The 17,246-nt window shown below is 38.8% G+C and overlaps 1 protein-coding gene across 1 annotated transcript in view; it reads right to left on the bottom strand.

Annotated features, from left to right (window-relative positions):
• LOC131666086 (cell adhesion molecule 4-like) overlaps positions 1 to 17,246 on the bottom strand; it is a 143,572-nt gene that overhangs the window by 29,927 nt on the left and 96,399 nt on the right. The window contains 1 exon segment of the mRNA XM_058938449.1: positions 155 to 291. Within this exon segment, the coding sequence (XP_058794432.1) occupies positions 155 to 291 (137 nt within the window).

The raw sequence follows: 17,246 nt of genomic DNA, 5'->3' as shown, positions 1-17,246 counted from the left end.
CCATTAGAAATATTAGCAAGCTCACAGGAAGACGACGATCAGGTGATTTAAGCATTGCAAAAAAATGACATGTCATATTCTCTTTTGAAAATAATAAATATAAAAACGAGCTCAGGAAAATAATGCAGCCTGAAAAGATAACATAATAACTAACCGTTTAGAACGTGGACGGATACAGTGGTGGCAGCGACGTCGGCGAGAGCGCAACTATAGTTGCCGCTGTCCTTTTTGTTGGCGTTGGCGATGTAAAGGCGCGAGACCGCCCCCTCGGCGCCCATGTCAGTTTTTACGCTGTAACAGAAACCACACAACTGTTGTATATCCGTGAATACATTGACTTCATAATTCTATATATTGCCTTACATTCAAAGTTCGACCTATGTATATGGTAAATAAATTTGACCTTGTTTAGACTTTTAATTGTGATCAGATAATTATTATTAAAAAAAAAGTTACGCGTAGAATAATTTCGTAAATTTATCCGTGAAAATAGAATTCTTGTAACCCACTTATAAAACGGTATAAGAACAATATTTTACAATACGAAATTAATGCGTGAAATTGATTAGCTTAGACTCAATATATTATGCACAAAGTAGATTGCAACAAAATCAGTTAACCGATCCTTTTCCACGGAAAGCTAAAGGCTTTGTCATACTCTCTCAGCCACTATAGGTCTAACATCTTTGCCATCTGTATGCATACCATTCATTTCCGTTGCCTAGTTGAAGTGGCCAAAAACATTCACGTGGACTTTTTCTTCATAAGATTTACACCTACACGGGTAAGAGAACGCAGGGTTCTGACGCTGACGAGATGCTGTCCCGTATATGTATGTATACACACGAAAGAGAAAATTTACGGTACACTCGACTGATACTTTTCCCCGTCCTCACCTACTAATTTCTGCTCGTCATATGAGAATGTTTAATGTGAGAATTTGATCATGCCTTGATGTCGACAGCGTTTTTTCAGCACTGGGTACTTTTCCGCTGGCTTTCGTTTTCTCATTTAGACAAAAATTAACAATTATTCCAGTGAATGATGCTTTGAGATAAAAAGATTTTGTATCAGACAAGCATTTACCACTAATTTAAATTTATAGAATTAAGAGAAAATAAATTATTAATTACTCTTGACGTTGCTATGGGCTGGTATAAAATAAAATAAAGGAAACGATAATTTATATTATTCAGAGCTCAGAGGTTCGAATTTTCTCCACACCCCTGCTATAATTTCTCATTAACGAAGATTCTGCTACTGAAAATACACAGGATACTTAGGGTGGTTATCTTACTCTTAAGGCTCATCAATCAGCATTAGCGTACACAAATATTTGCAAGCGTGCCGCTCATTTGGTTGTGAGAGGTCAACGTGCAAAACGTAATACTTTTTACTTTAATGTAAGTTGAACGGCTCCACCTCCCCTCCCCCCGTCCCTCATATATTTTCTCTCTCACTCTCTTCCGGAGTGAGGAGAGAGTATGAAGGCTGTGGCTCGTGGCCGACTTTTAAAAGTACTCGCGTTGGGCGTATATAAATCAAGCTGGACTGAGCTTGGCACATCGGAAGAGGAAGCTTCATTTTTGCCTCTCTTTCTCGCTCAGGCTAATTCGTGGAAAAAAGCTACTGCTGTGAGAACCAGAGAGAGAGAGTCAGAGAGAGAGAGAGAGAGAGAGTGTTCGCTCTGGAGACGCTCGTTTCCTTGGCTTTTTTTCTTTTCTTTGCTTTACTTAAAAAAAATTTCGACTCTATGGTGGACAATGTGATAAAAGTACTTTTTCCCTTGAACTTTAATTTTTAAAATGTATAATGCTGAGAATTTTCGTAGAGATATGTAATAATAGTTAATAAAATTATTCTTTCCTTATGGCAAACTCCATCCTATATCGATTTTGAATAATAACAACGCTTATTTCACCACAAAGTCTTCGCTAAAAATGTGAATTCAAATAGTTGTCGATCCTCAAGAAAGAAAAGGAGAGCGAGCATCGGCAAAACACGCGCAGACAAGCAACGCACAGTGTTTTCAGTTCGGCTAACAATAGGCTCCGGCACACCGCACTAACACCGGTCGTAAAAGGGAAATTCATGTCTCGGGAAAAAGCTGCCCGGACCCACTTGTTGACAAGTCGTTTGTTCAGCACTGATCTTGTTTTTGTGTTCACTACCGTTCAAATTTTTGTCGGCGCGATAGTTCAGAATACTGCTCTTGACCTAAATTTAGTTATACCTATGTTAAGTTATACACATTGAAAAAATGTTCGGGTTAAGGAGGGGTGCGAATAATAACTCAAAATAAAACACAAAACATTAAATCGAAAGTACAAATCAAATTACGATACAAATCAATCGACGCACTCGATACAAATCGCTGTTTACGACTTCAAAGTTATTTGAGTTAAAATGGTTTTCTGAGGGTTTCGCCTCACTCGTACAGGGCGCGTTAACAATACTTTCGCACATATACAATAATATCATATCTCTGACACTTCTATGTGTAACGAAGATTTTCCTAATTAACTTAAGAATTAGCGCATATACTACGCGCAAAGTACTTACAAGGCAAGACCGAGTATATATGACAAATAACATTGGCTACAATAAGTCTAACACAAGTACTAGTATAGTAAAATATGTTGTGGTGACGCAAATTCAAATTTTTTCGATAATGTTTCATATAACAATGATAAGCTTTCCGTCAAATGGTAGTTTGTGAAAATAGTTATTTCTGCTAAAAATTGCGGCATGCGGACAATTGTATACGGCTTTTTTGTATAGATATGGTAAACTATTGTGCACAATAACATGGCATGAATCAGCTTGTATTAATTCTTACGCTATATTACTGTACACAATAATTTGTGTGTATAATAAAACCAGTGACAGTTATCCGCAAGCCAAAATTGCTGCAGACAATTTTCCATGATACAGTTTCCAACTATTCTGGAAAATTCTAAAATTATTCTATCATTACAAGAAAATCATAAAAGTCTAGACTTTATCTTTCAGCATGGCGCTAAACTTAATATTTACAACCTTTATGTATAGTTTGCAAACAAAAAACCAACCAACTCTATAATCCTCTGAAAAGAAAAAAATCTCATAACTCCATAGCCATGATTCTAGCAATTAACTTTTTAACCGTGTCCCCGCTATAAATAGGAATCATCCCATTAACTGGCCTTACTCTTTCACGCATTCCCTTCTCACGCTACGACCGTGAGCGCGCCTCGAAAATATTTTTTTTGCTGGAGGCAACTTTGCGTAATTACATTTTCTTCGTGAAGTGAATGCACCTGAAAAATGCAGAGGTTATACGAATACCATCCTTTTGGTCCTCTCTGGCTTGTCTCATGATTACGTAAGTTTACAAGTCCTCGTGAAATGAAAGCGAAAAAAAGGGCTACGTCTCCATATCTGATTTGTTTATATAAGCTCCTCATACTGAAATATATTCGCAAAACCCCTTTTTTTTTCTTCTTGCGTATACATTGGAAATTGCATAATGCGAAAAGTCTTTTGTGAAGTTATCAGCGCAAATAAAGCAAGCGTTTCTTCGCCCGCGGCTCTTAAGACAATCGCGCGCATCTGTTCGTATAACGGGGGATTCGACTATTTCGTTTTCATTGCTAAACAGACAAATAAAAAAAGCGCTTGTTCTTCGAAAACAATTAATTTCTAATTAGCCGAATGAAATTCACATTTCTTATTATCTTTCGTTTGAGCAATTTTTCAAAAATTAATCAAAAAACGAAAATGTTCATCAAGAGATGGGGAAACTGCTGAGCAAAGCGAACGCTCTCGAATTCCCAGAGCATACGTCTTAATTAACGACAAAACCAGGTTAAGCCCTATTGCAGCATCAATCAGAGAAAGAAAAACGTCGTGAGAGATGACTTGCAGGGAGGTGGCGATGGGGGAGTTGCACTGCGTGCGTCGTAAACGTCGTTTTATCGCCGCCCACGACTTAAGCGAAACATTAGCAAAGTTGTCGGAGTAAACGCCCGGCGATTATTAAAGCCCAAGCTGCACGATAATCCCGCGACCACGAGTAGAAAGAGCTTTTCAGAGTTTCACATTCGAAGCGGAGGATCGTACCAAGTTGCTCAATTACCGACGAGAAAAGTCGGTTATGAGACGAGGCAAAGTGTCACAGATTGATAGCAAATGAAATTGGAACTTCTCTAATAGCTTAATTTAGATATAAAATATGCCGTCGGATGTTAAATACTTTTTATAATAGTCATTTTAAGCTCAAAATTTTCTGAGAGTCAGCAAAGTTTTTTATTAGTTTTTTATGTACACGCTTTTGTGGATTTTGTAAATTATATTTTACCAAATTCTATAGATATTCAATATTATGAGCGCAAGGAGTGTGCGAATGCAATAAATAAATATTACCATAAGATCATATCTCTCTGGAATATTAAGCTACTATTATAAATCAAATAAGTTATCTTAAATAACTGACTAATCGTTCGTTATACTTCCTATTAATTAATAACGAAATATAAATTAGGACCCGTACGAATTGTTTAAAATGAAGATTTCAAAATTTACTCGCCAGGAAAGCATACCAATAAAATAATTGAACAAAACGTATATATCAATATCTTTCTTTTGATTGAAATGTGATCAAAAGAGTCGGAAACAGAATTTAAATGAAAATTGCCTAATGCCTACATAACCAAACTTGATTTAAACTACTAAAAATTTACTACCTGAAACAGCGAGTGTAAATAGGAGTGAAACTAAATTATTAGTTGATATTTTTATTTCTACACTATAAATTTAAGATAATCAAATTTCAAATATATTTCTTGAAATAAATTGTGTATAAATTAATAAATCGTACAAAATTAATAAATTTATAAATACAACAATCGACGAGTATGATGCTGGGCATAAAAAGATTTGCCATGCTTATATTAAATAGGTTTCTTGGGATTTTGTAGAAAGCCTTTTAAGAGCTCTTTGCGTAGCTCAAAAAGCCTTTGTAAGTCTTCGACGCGTTGAAGAAAGTGAATAGTGATTTTCCCTGCTCTCAATTCAACACCTTGGTCCTTCCAGATTTGCTTTCAATCACAAAACTCTTATATTCTGGTTTCAATTTGTTTTCTCTCTTATTTATTATCATTCCGCCTTAATGTTATTTATTAAAATTAGTACTGTCTAGATGAAAATATAATTTAATATCTATTCATTTCTCTTTCACTCGATGTATCAATTACATTTTTGAAATATTTTTTGTTCCACAAATGGAATTTGGTAATCAAGTGTCCTGTCTTTCTACTCTATCAATGTGCTTTCGAAGCGATACATGTCTACATTAAATAAAAAATAAAGTTGTGATTGGCATGGTACTGAGATTTCATTGCTATCAAGCACAGTTGCAATAAAAATGTAAGGTACCGTTGAAAATAAACACAATCCGAGTTCCAGCTCGACAAAAATAGGAAAGCAGACGGTCTGTCCAAATGGGGTTGCCAAGTCGAGACAAGTCGAAACTACGTGAAATTCAAATCAAGTTGTTTACGGTAGAATTATTGAATAGGAGTTATTTTACGCGTTTTCACCTGTATGATAGCGCACCTTTCCGTTGAACTACTCTGATTAATTTAACAGGTAGAAATGGGACGAAAACCTCGCGCATTGAAAATTTTTATTTGTTTATTTTTTCTATTTTATTCTTTTGTATTTTCCCTAATTATCACATGTTGTATATTTTGCTATCACATTACAATCAATAAATCCTTTTTTACAATCATCAGCTGTAAATTGTATACTATAATATTTCCTAAACAACTACCAAGCATTACGAATTTATAGTGTATACCCAATTCCTTTAATCGCTATAATTTGATTACCAAACTGTACATTAAGCAACGGTAATAAATACCAATAACCAGACTGATTTTATACGATCATTTGAAATAAGAAATATAGCATTGAGCATAATAAAATGTTTTTATGATCTAGTGGCATAGTAGAAAACCGGATGTTAATCACCCGTCCGCATCCACTCAGTAAAACAAAAAAGAGACAGAAGAGAAAAGCGAGCACTCGGCTTTCAACTCTGTAAATACCCACTAAACGAGAATTCAGCGGCATCAAGTCAAACAAGAGGAGAATTAATTCAGCCTTGGGCTCTCGTTGCCGACAACATAATGCAACTAGGCGAGCCACTCTTCTCTCTCTCTCTCTTTCACACTCACTCACGTCTTTCAGAGCTTCTCTTTTCAAGACGGTAAATCCAACTCTCACCGGAACAAACGCGTTCAGCGCGTGGTCCTCCATACATCGTCTTTTTTTATCTTCTTGGCGCAAAATAGATCCTTTTATTGTCTCGTTTTAAAACTATCCGATGTTTTTTTTCGCGATGAGTTTGCGCTTCAATTTATTTATTTTTTGTGCGCTGCTTTAATTCTCACTGTGGTTCATTCAGTTTAGGCTGTTGAATTACAGCTAGTTCAACGGTGTAGAAATCGAGAAACAGAAACCACAAGGGTGGTAAATATTTTTTTTAATCGTTGCTCCCTGGTAAAGATTGCAAGTATATTTAATTAGTAAAATCATTCGATTTGTATTAAATATAAATATTTATTAATTAAGGTTGTATTAAAATAATACAAACATAAACGGTTAAGAAAAAAAGCACATCTCTGTAAAAGTCAGAATTACCCGAGTGAATGAATGAAGACAGGAACGAAAGGAAGCAAGCAAAACAACGAAGTAAAATGTATCGAGTTGGTTCGTTGGGAAATCTCTTCTCCCGCAGTTAGCGAGCGAGAGAAAGCGCGCACGCCTGCGAGCGGCATTGTCCGCATACAAAACTAGAGGAGAGGAGGCCGCCAGTTGTCCGAATAAGAAATAAAAAGACTAACCGAGCTAGAGCTGTCGGAAGCACTTTCGGCGTTTTCGGTCGAACAGTTTTTTTTTATTTGCTCTTTATTCTTTCGTTTTCTTTTCGCGAGGTTAATCACGCTATGTGAAATCCAATCGAGCAAATGAACGCCAGCAGAACCACGTTCATGACTCCAGGGGTTATTTATCTAACAAAAAATGTTGTACGTATGTACGCAAGCGTGCATGTACAGACGCGTGAATCGAAAACTGATGTGTCGGAGACCCCGCTGATGAGGAGTCGTAATAGCGATGCGTCGCTAATAGGAACTACCCAGGTTCCCATCCTAATTGCACTTTCTACTTTCTAATCCATTAGTTTTATTGCTGATCCTAATCCTCACTTTCTATTCCTAATTCCACTTTCTAATCCTGATTTATATCCCAAGGGCCTATAATTCATTTTTAGAAAGTGAAAGCATCACCTCTAATTGTAGAAAGTGCCTGCGTCACTTTCTCCTAATAGACGCCCTCAAACGGGTATATAAGGGCTGCGTTCCCTTAAGCGAGCAGTTCTGATTTTGTACCGAAGACGAGCAGTTCAGTCTGTTGAAATAAAACTATTTACTTAAACTCGTCGATTTACTTCTAACTCATCCGCTCCTCAATCCTACGGCCGCGTCACAAGAATTCCGCGATACGACATTGGTGCTAAGTGTGGGGTGACGCAAGTGGACAACTTCGAAGAAGACGTGAACGTCTTGGCAACAACCTGCTGTACTACCTCTCGCGAGGACTTCGAAGCTCTGCAAGGCGGCGTGGAAGCTGTGAGCAGCTGGCAGAAAAACTGCTGTATATTCTCTCGCGAGAATCACATCGTCGATAATTAAGGCCCAAGGACTTGGAGAGAGTGAGAGAATTAGAGGTGAGTGCGTATATTGGGACTCATAAGTAGCACTAAATACAAATAAACAAAAAAAAAAAAATGGAAAAAAAACTCGATGCGCTTACTAAGGCATTCGAAGATCTCATGACGAGAATCAGCAACCGAGTCACGGTTGTTGAGGAGTCTAAATACGCGCTTATGAACGCGAAAGAAAAAGATGAATACGCGCTAAACCTAACTACAAGTTATTCTAAACTAATAGAAGATGCGCGCGGCATCGCATCGAAGCTTGCCGAAGAAGAGAACGTAGAAATAGAACAAACCGAGGCAAAAAGACATCCGGCCTACGACGAACTAGTGCCGGCGTCTTACCGAATATTGACTCCGAAGGACGTCATTACGTGGATAACCGAGTTCGATGGTACGGGTAATGTAAGAGTTTTTATACGCGAAATGGAGGATGCGATGAAGCAAATGAAAGACGGTTTGGATAAAAAATGCGTATTTCAAATGGCAAAAGCCAGCAAATTAAAGATGGGCGCGAAAGACTTAGTAGATTCGCAGGAAACAGACACGTGGAAGGACATGAAGGAATTACTAATCTCCTATTACGCAACAACAGAGACTGAATTAAGCTCATTGAAAGAAGAGCGGAATAGGATCATTCAAGTTGAGCATCGAACGGGGTATGAAAGTGTACACGCGTATGCGCGGAAGTTTTTAGACAAACATCGGCTTGTGATGAAAGCCGCGGGCGTGAATGAGGATCCACGACGTGCAAAGTACGCGCAGGAAATGCAGGAAGAAGAAGGAGTTACGCGCTTCGTCATCGGACTATCGGACGAAATTAATGCGCGAGTCATAACAAAATCACCGAAAACCTTAAAAGAAGCTATCAGCCTCGCGAAGAACGCGGAAAGTGAAATACAGGAGAGGCAATGGCTTCGAAAAACATCACAAACACGCCAAGAGGAAAGAGGTAGGCGCAACGAACCACTACGTGTCAGATTTGAAGGTCGCCCACGCGGAGGTGAAAGCGACGTAAAGAGAGAGCTCAGGAGAGACCCCCGAAGGGAAGAAGGGACGCGGTCGTACGGTACCGTTAATCGTCGAGAAAGGTATGACAACAATCATTACGGGCGAAGGGACAATGTTGACAGAGGCCAACATTTTCATCGAAACGAGGAAAGAAAAAATTTCCAGAGGGATACACCTGCGCGCCCAAATGAAGAACGACGAAATTTTCAGCAGGACTACGATCGAACGCGCCCCCCGTCGGTGAGGTTTCTGGAGGAAAAGGGCACAGAAAATATAACGAACGATCCGTACGAGTATACAACATCGACGGAGGAAACCGACAGATCATCTACTTACGACCCACAGGAGTGCGACGAACCATACAATTATTAGTGGATTCGGGCGCAGAGGCCTCCATAATAAAACATAAGGTTCTCGATTTTGCAACTTGCAAACCACATAAAGATAATACGCGTAAAGTTGTAATGGGTCACAGTACAATAAGTATGTTAGGAACTGCGAAGCTATCTCTATTCAACAAGGACAACGAGTATCTTGTTGCACCCAATGATTTTCCCATAGACGTGGACGGAATATTAGGGTTTGACGTTATGCGAACACACAACGCGGTAAACGACATCGGAAGGAATTCTATCAAATTGAGCGAGATATCTATACCTATCAACGAGACACCGTTAGAGACCGACGCGCGCTCCACAAAAGTTCATTTCGTCAAGACTACTATGTTCAAAAACTCAAAACCAGTCATTGTAGAAGAACAAGGTGTTTCGATTTTAGCAGAAATAAAAAATAATAGAGTACCAGTAGTTATTTCGAACCCTACAAGTGAGGTGAAATTAACCTATAGTAATAAAATTAAAATATACGAGTGTGACGAAGCAAGCCTAAACAAAATAGATAGTAAAGCGCCACGGATTTTTAACACTATTCCTACGACAAGGGAAGTGATCAACCGTGAGCGGTTGCTAAACCAGGCAACACGTCTAGATCACGTACCCTCAGAGGAAAAGGATGAAATCATGAGAGTGCTGTATAAGTTCAGCGATCGATTCTTCCTACCCGGGGACGCGCTACCAGCAGTAAAAGGAGTGACACACGGCATCAAGCTGAACACAGACACTCCAATTTTCACCAAACAGTATAGGTTTCCGCCTTTCCAAAAGGAAATAATCAAGGAACAAACGCGCGAAATGTTAAAGAAGGACATCATCGAGGAATCAGATAGCCCTTATTCAGCTCCTCTGCTAGTGGTCCCTAAGAAGAAGGACGCTGCAGGCCAACAAAAATGGCGAGTTGTTGTTGATTTTCGCAAGATAAATGAGCACACTCAGCAAGATAATTTTCCTCTGCCGCATATTGACGAAATAATCGAAAATATGAACGGAGCTCATTATTTCAGTGCTTTTGACGTGTACTCTGGATTCTACCACATCCTGATGGATCCACAATCAAAAAAATTAACGGCATTTTCCACTCCAGATGGTCACTTCCACTTTAAGAGAATGCCTATGGGTTTGAAGAACGCGCCCGCCACTTTCCAGCGAGCGATGAACTACATACTGCGCGGTTTGATAGGCAGAATCTGCTATGTATTTCTCGACGATATTATCATCTTTGGAAGAACTTTAGATGAACACAACGAAAGGCTAGGGACACTACTACATCGACTAAGGGAGTACGATTTGAAGCTACAGCCCGACAAATGTGAGTATCTACGTCCCGAGTTAGAGTACCTCGGACACGTAATAACAAAAGATGGGGTTAAGCCTAACCCGAACAAGATTCAAGCAGTCAGCGATTACAAGTCGCCTACCAACCCAACTGAAATAAAAAGCTTTCTTGGATTGTCTGGCTATTATCGGAAGTTCATTAAGGACTTCAGCAAAATTGCCAAACCAATGACAGATCTATTGAAGAAAGAGAGCGCATTTGCTTGGACTGAAATACAAGAGAGAAGCTTTCAGTGCTTGAAGGAGGCCCTGATAAAAGAACCTGTTCTAGCGTATCCTGATCACAACAAGATGTTTATCCTCTGTACGGACGCTAGCGGCAAAGGATTAGGTGCCGTACTCTCACAGATGCATGGCAAGTTTGAAAGACCATGCGCTTACGCTTCTAGGACACTGAATGACGCAGAAACGCGTTACAGTACTACAGAACGAGAAATGCTAGGTATAGTATGGGCAGTCAAGCATTTTAGGCATTTCTTATATGGTAAACGCTTCAAGATAATAACAGATCATAAACCTTTAAAATGGTTGATGAGCGTCAAAGACCCTTCATCCCGTTTAATGCGTTGGAGACTAAAGCTGGAGGAGTATGATTACGAGATCGAATACAAGAAAGGATCCGTAATAACTCATGCGGACGCGCTGTCACGGAAAGTATACGCCACACACACGCGCAGCGATGAAAATCAAGATTTTGAAGAATACCTGCATACCTATAGGAGCACCGTATTGCGGCCGATACGTGAAGTAACGCACACTAAGTTGACGACAGTTGTCATAGGAATCGATCACGACATCGTCATTAAAAACGACGATGAGCCATGTGTGGCTTTTAATAAATTAAAAGGTCACATCATTAGCCTCACTGCCCCTACGTGTTACGACTTATCCTTGCTAGATAATAACATTAAGTATATCGTTACCCGGATGTTAAAATACCTATACACCAGATTCAATGTACCTCATGAAGTCGTCCTGAAAACAACTACGACTACTGAGGTAAAATCGGAAGCGGAAAAGCTGGAGATTCTAAAGTTATATCACGGTCCGGAAAATGGTCACTTTGGCATTAATAAAACTTTCGATTCAATTTCGTCAAAGTACTTCTGGGCAAATTGCAGAAAGGATGTTGAGAGCTTTGTGAGGAAATGCAAGGATTGTCAAATAACGAAGCGAGCCCAATTTAACACACAGGCAGATGGTGTGCTGATACATCCTCCAAGATGCTTAGGCGAGAGGATTGCAATCGATCACGTCGGGCCATTACCAGCTTCTATAAACGGAAACCATTATATTCTCAGCATACAGGACCAATTGACTAAGTTCCTAACTCTTGTTCCGGTTAAAACTGTTAGCGGCCGCGAGACTGCCAATGCTTTACTCAACAACTACGTTTATTTATATGGTGCGCCCCAAGAAATAATCATGGATAATGCACCAGGTCTTCAGTCGGAAATTATGAAGATTTTCATCAAGCACCTCAAGATCAAGCCAATAATCATAGCTGCAGGACACCCTGCTTCTAATGGATCTTTAGAAAGAGCGCACGCCACCATAAAGGAGCAAATAAAAATATTGGTTGAAGATCATGTAGATACTTGGGACCGACAGCTGAATAAAATACAGTTCATATTCAACAACATGACGAATAACGGAACCGGCTACGCACCCATGGAAGCTATGTACTTCAGAAAAACCCATCTACAAACACATCTTCCTACTCTTCAACTGAAATCCCAGGACGCAGCTAGATATGTAGATGAATTTCAACGAAATCACCTAGATAAATTAAAAGACATAAGGTCGAATCTGCTTAGAAGCAAGACCCGATACGAACAAGAAGTGTCGCAACGAAGAAAGGGACCGACACCACTATATAAAGCAGGCGATAAAATCTTGGTGAAGAGTTTGAGAAAGACACCTTTATCCAACGTATGGGCAGGCCCATACTTAATCACACATATTAACACCGATACACACACATTAACATATAAGGTTAAGAACATCGAACATAAAAGGCATATTAATGATACAAAGCCTTTTGTGGAATAATTTTGTTTCCTCGGATACTCGTGGTACATCTTGCCAGTAAAGCCCGAGATAATTACCATCACATGTAACACTTTCAGTGACACCACCATATCCATCACACAAGCTTCGATATTGGAGATACACCCTCAATGTAGAGGTACATCACCAGACAGTATTTACTTGCCCAGGAGCCACATGAACGATACGATATCCAAGTCATATAAAATCAATGTGACATTCTCCAATATAGAGTTATCTTTGCTGAATTCAACAGAATTAAAAACGCCAATCTTGCATGGAAGGCACCTAGACTTAGTTACCATACACAATACCGCCCAAAAACTAGACGACCTAGTGGAAAATTTGGACATCATAGTAAAGGATCACAAACATCGTACCTGGATTAACACTGGATACAGCATATTGCAATACGCCGGATACACCTCATTAGGCATTATACTACTGACAATATTCTATAGACTTAATGTATTTAGCTACATCTTTGATCAAATTGTAAAGTTTTGTAAATGGCTCTGTTCGCCATGCACCAATATTTTTATAAATTGTACTTCACCGATAATACAACCAAGCGCTCCGATCTACCCCAACACGGTCTACTACGCCCCTCAACAATTGACGCCAACGATTCGACAAGTTTGCGACCCAGAGAGTCGTAAACTTTTCTGATGGGGGGAGGTGTCGGAGACCCCGCTGATGAGGAGTCGTAATAGCGATGCGTCGCTAATAGGAACTACCCAGGTTCCCATCCTAATTGCACTTTCTACTTTCTAATCCATTAGTTTTATTGCTGATCCTAATCCTCACTTTCTATTCCTAATTCCACTTTCTAATCCTGATTTATATCCCAAGGGCCTATAATTCATTTTTAGAAAGTGAAAGCATCACCTCTAATTGTAGAAAGTGCCTGCGTCACTTTCTCCTAATAGACGCCCTCAAACGGGTATATAAGGGCTGCGTTCCCTTAAGCGAGCAGTTCTGATTTTGTACCGAAGACGAGCAGTTCAGTCTGTTGAAATAAAACTATTTACTTAAACTCGTCGATTTACTTCTAACTCATCCGCTCCTCAATCCTACGGCCGCGTCACAAGAATTCCGCGATACGACAATGGACTTCAGATGTTTGCATCGAATGAACTTGGCTACTTGTGCTGAGTAGGGTGTATGGGTGAAGCGCCTCAGGCGAAGTACAAAGTAAGCATAATTGTTTCTGGCAATAATAGTTCCATCAAGTATTTGCTGCGCGATGGACGCACGTTTTACCTTCAACTAAAAGCTTAAATAAACAACATGCCGAGCTTTGTATTTCAGATGTTATTAAACGGGTTTAATAATTGATAATAATTGATTATCTCCTGATAAATTCTTATCTTCCCTTATTCCCGATTAAACATTTAAGAAAACCATTTTATAATTGCTTATAATAGTAATACTCTTACTTCAGTTCAGATAATTTCGATGTCGTTTAAAACATTCTCATTAAGTAGCCATTATACTACATCGCCTGTGCATCTAATCTTAAAATAATTGAAGGCAAGTCTTCACTGTTTCTCATTTGAGCTATAATAATATCAAGTTAATTTGGTATAAAATGATAGTGAAAAATAAAAACAAGACTGGCAGAAGCTTGTGTTATAGGATTATTGCAAGCAAAATTGAATTTATTTTGTAACAAGTCTCTAGTAACATGAAATGATATTAAAATTGGGAATAATCTTTAAGGATCAATTTATCATTAATTAAGAGTGAAGAAAAATCTCTTATCTGATTTTTACTCTTACCTCACGTTGATCATTTTTCTATTCGTAACAACGAGGCTGCGCGCAGGTCGCGACCTAATGAAAAAAGGCAGTGCGGCGTTCAAGCGGCAAAACTAAATACAAGAGAAAACGAATGATATCGACACGAGTCCTCGTTTTTCTTTGGCTCGACAAATGAAAAAATCTTTCATCGCGTCTTCGAGATCTCTTTTGCTTTCATCGTTGCACAATATAGTTGGATTTTTCATCTTCTGAGATTGTTAAAACAATGTCAATAAGAGAGTTTCGCGAGTTAATGCAAAAGTATAAAGGGAGGCACAATAAGTAGAAAAAGAAAAGCTTAGATCGTAGCAAATCAAGTACGCGCATTGGAATAAAAGAGAGCAGGGCGAAGAGGTGAAGCTTTGTAGGTTACTCGGGGCGTCGGGATATTGCGAGGTCACGTTTTGCCCGTGGGACGCGCGTCGTGAAAAATGCCACGAAATGAAATTCTTCGATGGAGCAGAGGAGAGCAGCGTCTAAGCAAATAAAAGTAAAGAACCCGCTTCTACCCAACAACAAGCCAAACTGCTCGCCGCTAGTCGCGAGAGGAAACTGGAATTTTATTTTCCGCGATGTACTCGGCTGGGCCAGGGTCGGCGAGAGAACTTGAAAATGAGAGGAGAACGGCGAGAAGTTATGCGTGCTCTAAGAATTGTAAGGAATTAAATTGGATTAAGAGAGCTGTTATTTTCTGCATCGCACCTACCAAAACAGAATCCCCAAAGTTCTAGGTCTTTCCTAAAAGCTCGGCGGCAACGGCCATAGCAATTAGAGCATCTTTTTTAATAGCACGGCAATTCATTCTGCTAAGCGAGGCGTGAAAGATGTGCGAAAACAAAATCAAGATTATAAATAAAAGCATGAACTGCCCAGGATAGCACACGTGGATGCGAAAGATATGAAGATAAAAGTGCGCAGCAATCTGTTTTTCTTGGATGCATATTTACGCGAGAGTTTGAGTAATGAGCTAGATAAGGATGGGAGGGAGAGAAGGGCCTCTGCGGGTAATTACGTTGCCGCAAGCGAGTAATTAACTCGACTAGCTGTTAAGATGAATCAAAAAGAGACAGCAGAATAAAGTATACCCTGAAGAGATTATCTTTTGTATATGATTCGTTTTTATTGTGTTTTTATTTTACGTATTGCAAATGACTCGATGCAAATGAACTATGGGACGTATTGTACATAGAATGAAAATAATTATCAGGCCTATCGCAGATTATGCATGACGGGTGCACAATGTTATCTAACTAAACATGACTACAATAAAAATACATCAATTCTATTTAGGTAGCAAACTTTGATCACTAGACATAATTTGATGACTAATGATTTTTTTTATTTTAATAATCTTACACCACTTTAACAATTTTAAAATATTCACTCTTTTAATTTGCATTAGTGAAATATTAACTAATATTTCAAGGCTAGAAACAAAGTGCTATTATTCTCATCACACATCATGCTCGAAATGGAAATTAATCAATGTTTTTTTAATTATAGTTCTCAACTGTTCTAAAATCCAAACGTGGTTACTTTTTCCTCGTTATTATGTACTTTACAAAAGGTTCTTTTAATTAATAAGAGCAGGCGATGCGTATTGCACAAAGAATAACAGCAGTAACTTTTCACTCGCTGCATAATTACATGCTGTATACCAAAAAGGGATGTTTGTTTATTTTTTTTAAACTTAACGAGCAAAGCGAAGCTCAGGGACAATTTTTAATAACCAAAGCTCTTTACATTAATAAAAATAAAACAAAATGATAAAAGTCACACAGTTTAGACATCGTTAAAAACGAGCTTTTTACGTAAAATGCAAATACATCGACGGGTAACCATTTGTCAAAAGAAATAACAGAGTAAAAATACAATTTTTCTAACTTTGTACGCACTTCTGAAGTGACACTAGAATTAATTAGAATCTGAATCAAGCAAAATTAAAAGATCGCAAAAAGTGAATCTTTCAATCGAAAGTGTACGAACGAGAAAGAGAGAGAGAGAGAGAGAGGGACGAGGACAGCCAGCACGGAACCAATATGCGGCATCTGGCGTAACACGCTTCAGGCCTCACATAACAAGAGCCCAGTCTGATGGGAAAAGTTGCAGCTTGCAAGCTCAGATGTGTCTGTCGCGCAGACCGTACACGTCCTTCCTTTCTCTATCTCTCTGTCTCGCGCGCGTCCTATTGTTACAGCTGTGCACACGATAGCGAGCATACTAGCGGATACCTCCTTCCTCATATTCACCTCAATTTGCAAAATTGCTCATCCCTCCCTCTTACTCACTAGCTTGTAAAACATTTTCGTTGCAATGTCTACTACTCAGGAAATTAGTTTTCATGTTATAAAACTTACACAGATACAATATATATTGTTCACATATTGTTCGCGATAAAAATTTTTTTTTTTGGACGTACACACACACATCTTTCGCATAAAAATGTATATGCAGTTATACGGCGCAAACTAGTTACAAAGGGACACTCGTCAAATACACTATGAGTTTCGGCTGTCAGCGACGCGATGGCGAACACGTGTTGATTTATGGTCCACTCGAGAGGTGCAACGCGAGAGGCATAGCTATAAAATCGACTATGCAAGCACGAACAAGATTTTCAACGATCCCTCATTTTCTTGTGCTCACGTTTTTCTTTATCGTATACACGGATATCATTTTTCGTTGTTATCTGAGAACCAGATGTTTTGGCTTTAGGTTTGTTTGAATTTCCGAGCGAGATTAATTTTGATTACGGTTTTGGCATAACTGCTCTTGAGGTTGACAAGCTATTATTAAGTTACTTAGTTGTAGCAATGATTGTTAATTTAAAGAATATTTATCTTGTAACGATTTGTTAGAATAATGATATAGTTGATAAGCGATTTATATGTTGAG

Source organism: Phymastichus coffea, unplaced genomic scaffold, assembly GCF_024137745.1.
Source record: "Phymastichus coffea isolate CEN01 unplaced genomic scaffold, Cenicafe_Pcof_1.1 PCOF00056, whole genome shotgun sequence".
Classification (NCBI taxonomy): Eukaryota; Metazoa; Arthropoda; class Insecta; order Hymenoptera; family Eulophidae; genus Phymastichus; species Phymastichus coffea.
The sequence above is the reverse complement of the archived record's forward strand: the minus strand, read 5'-3'. Positions and strand labels throughout refer to the sequence as shown.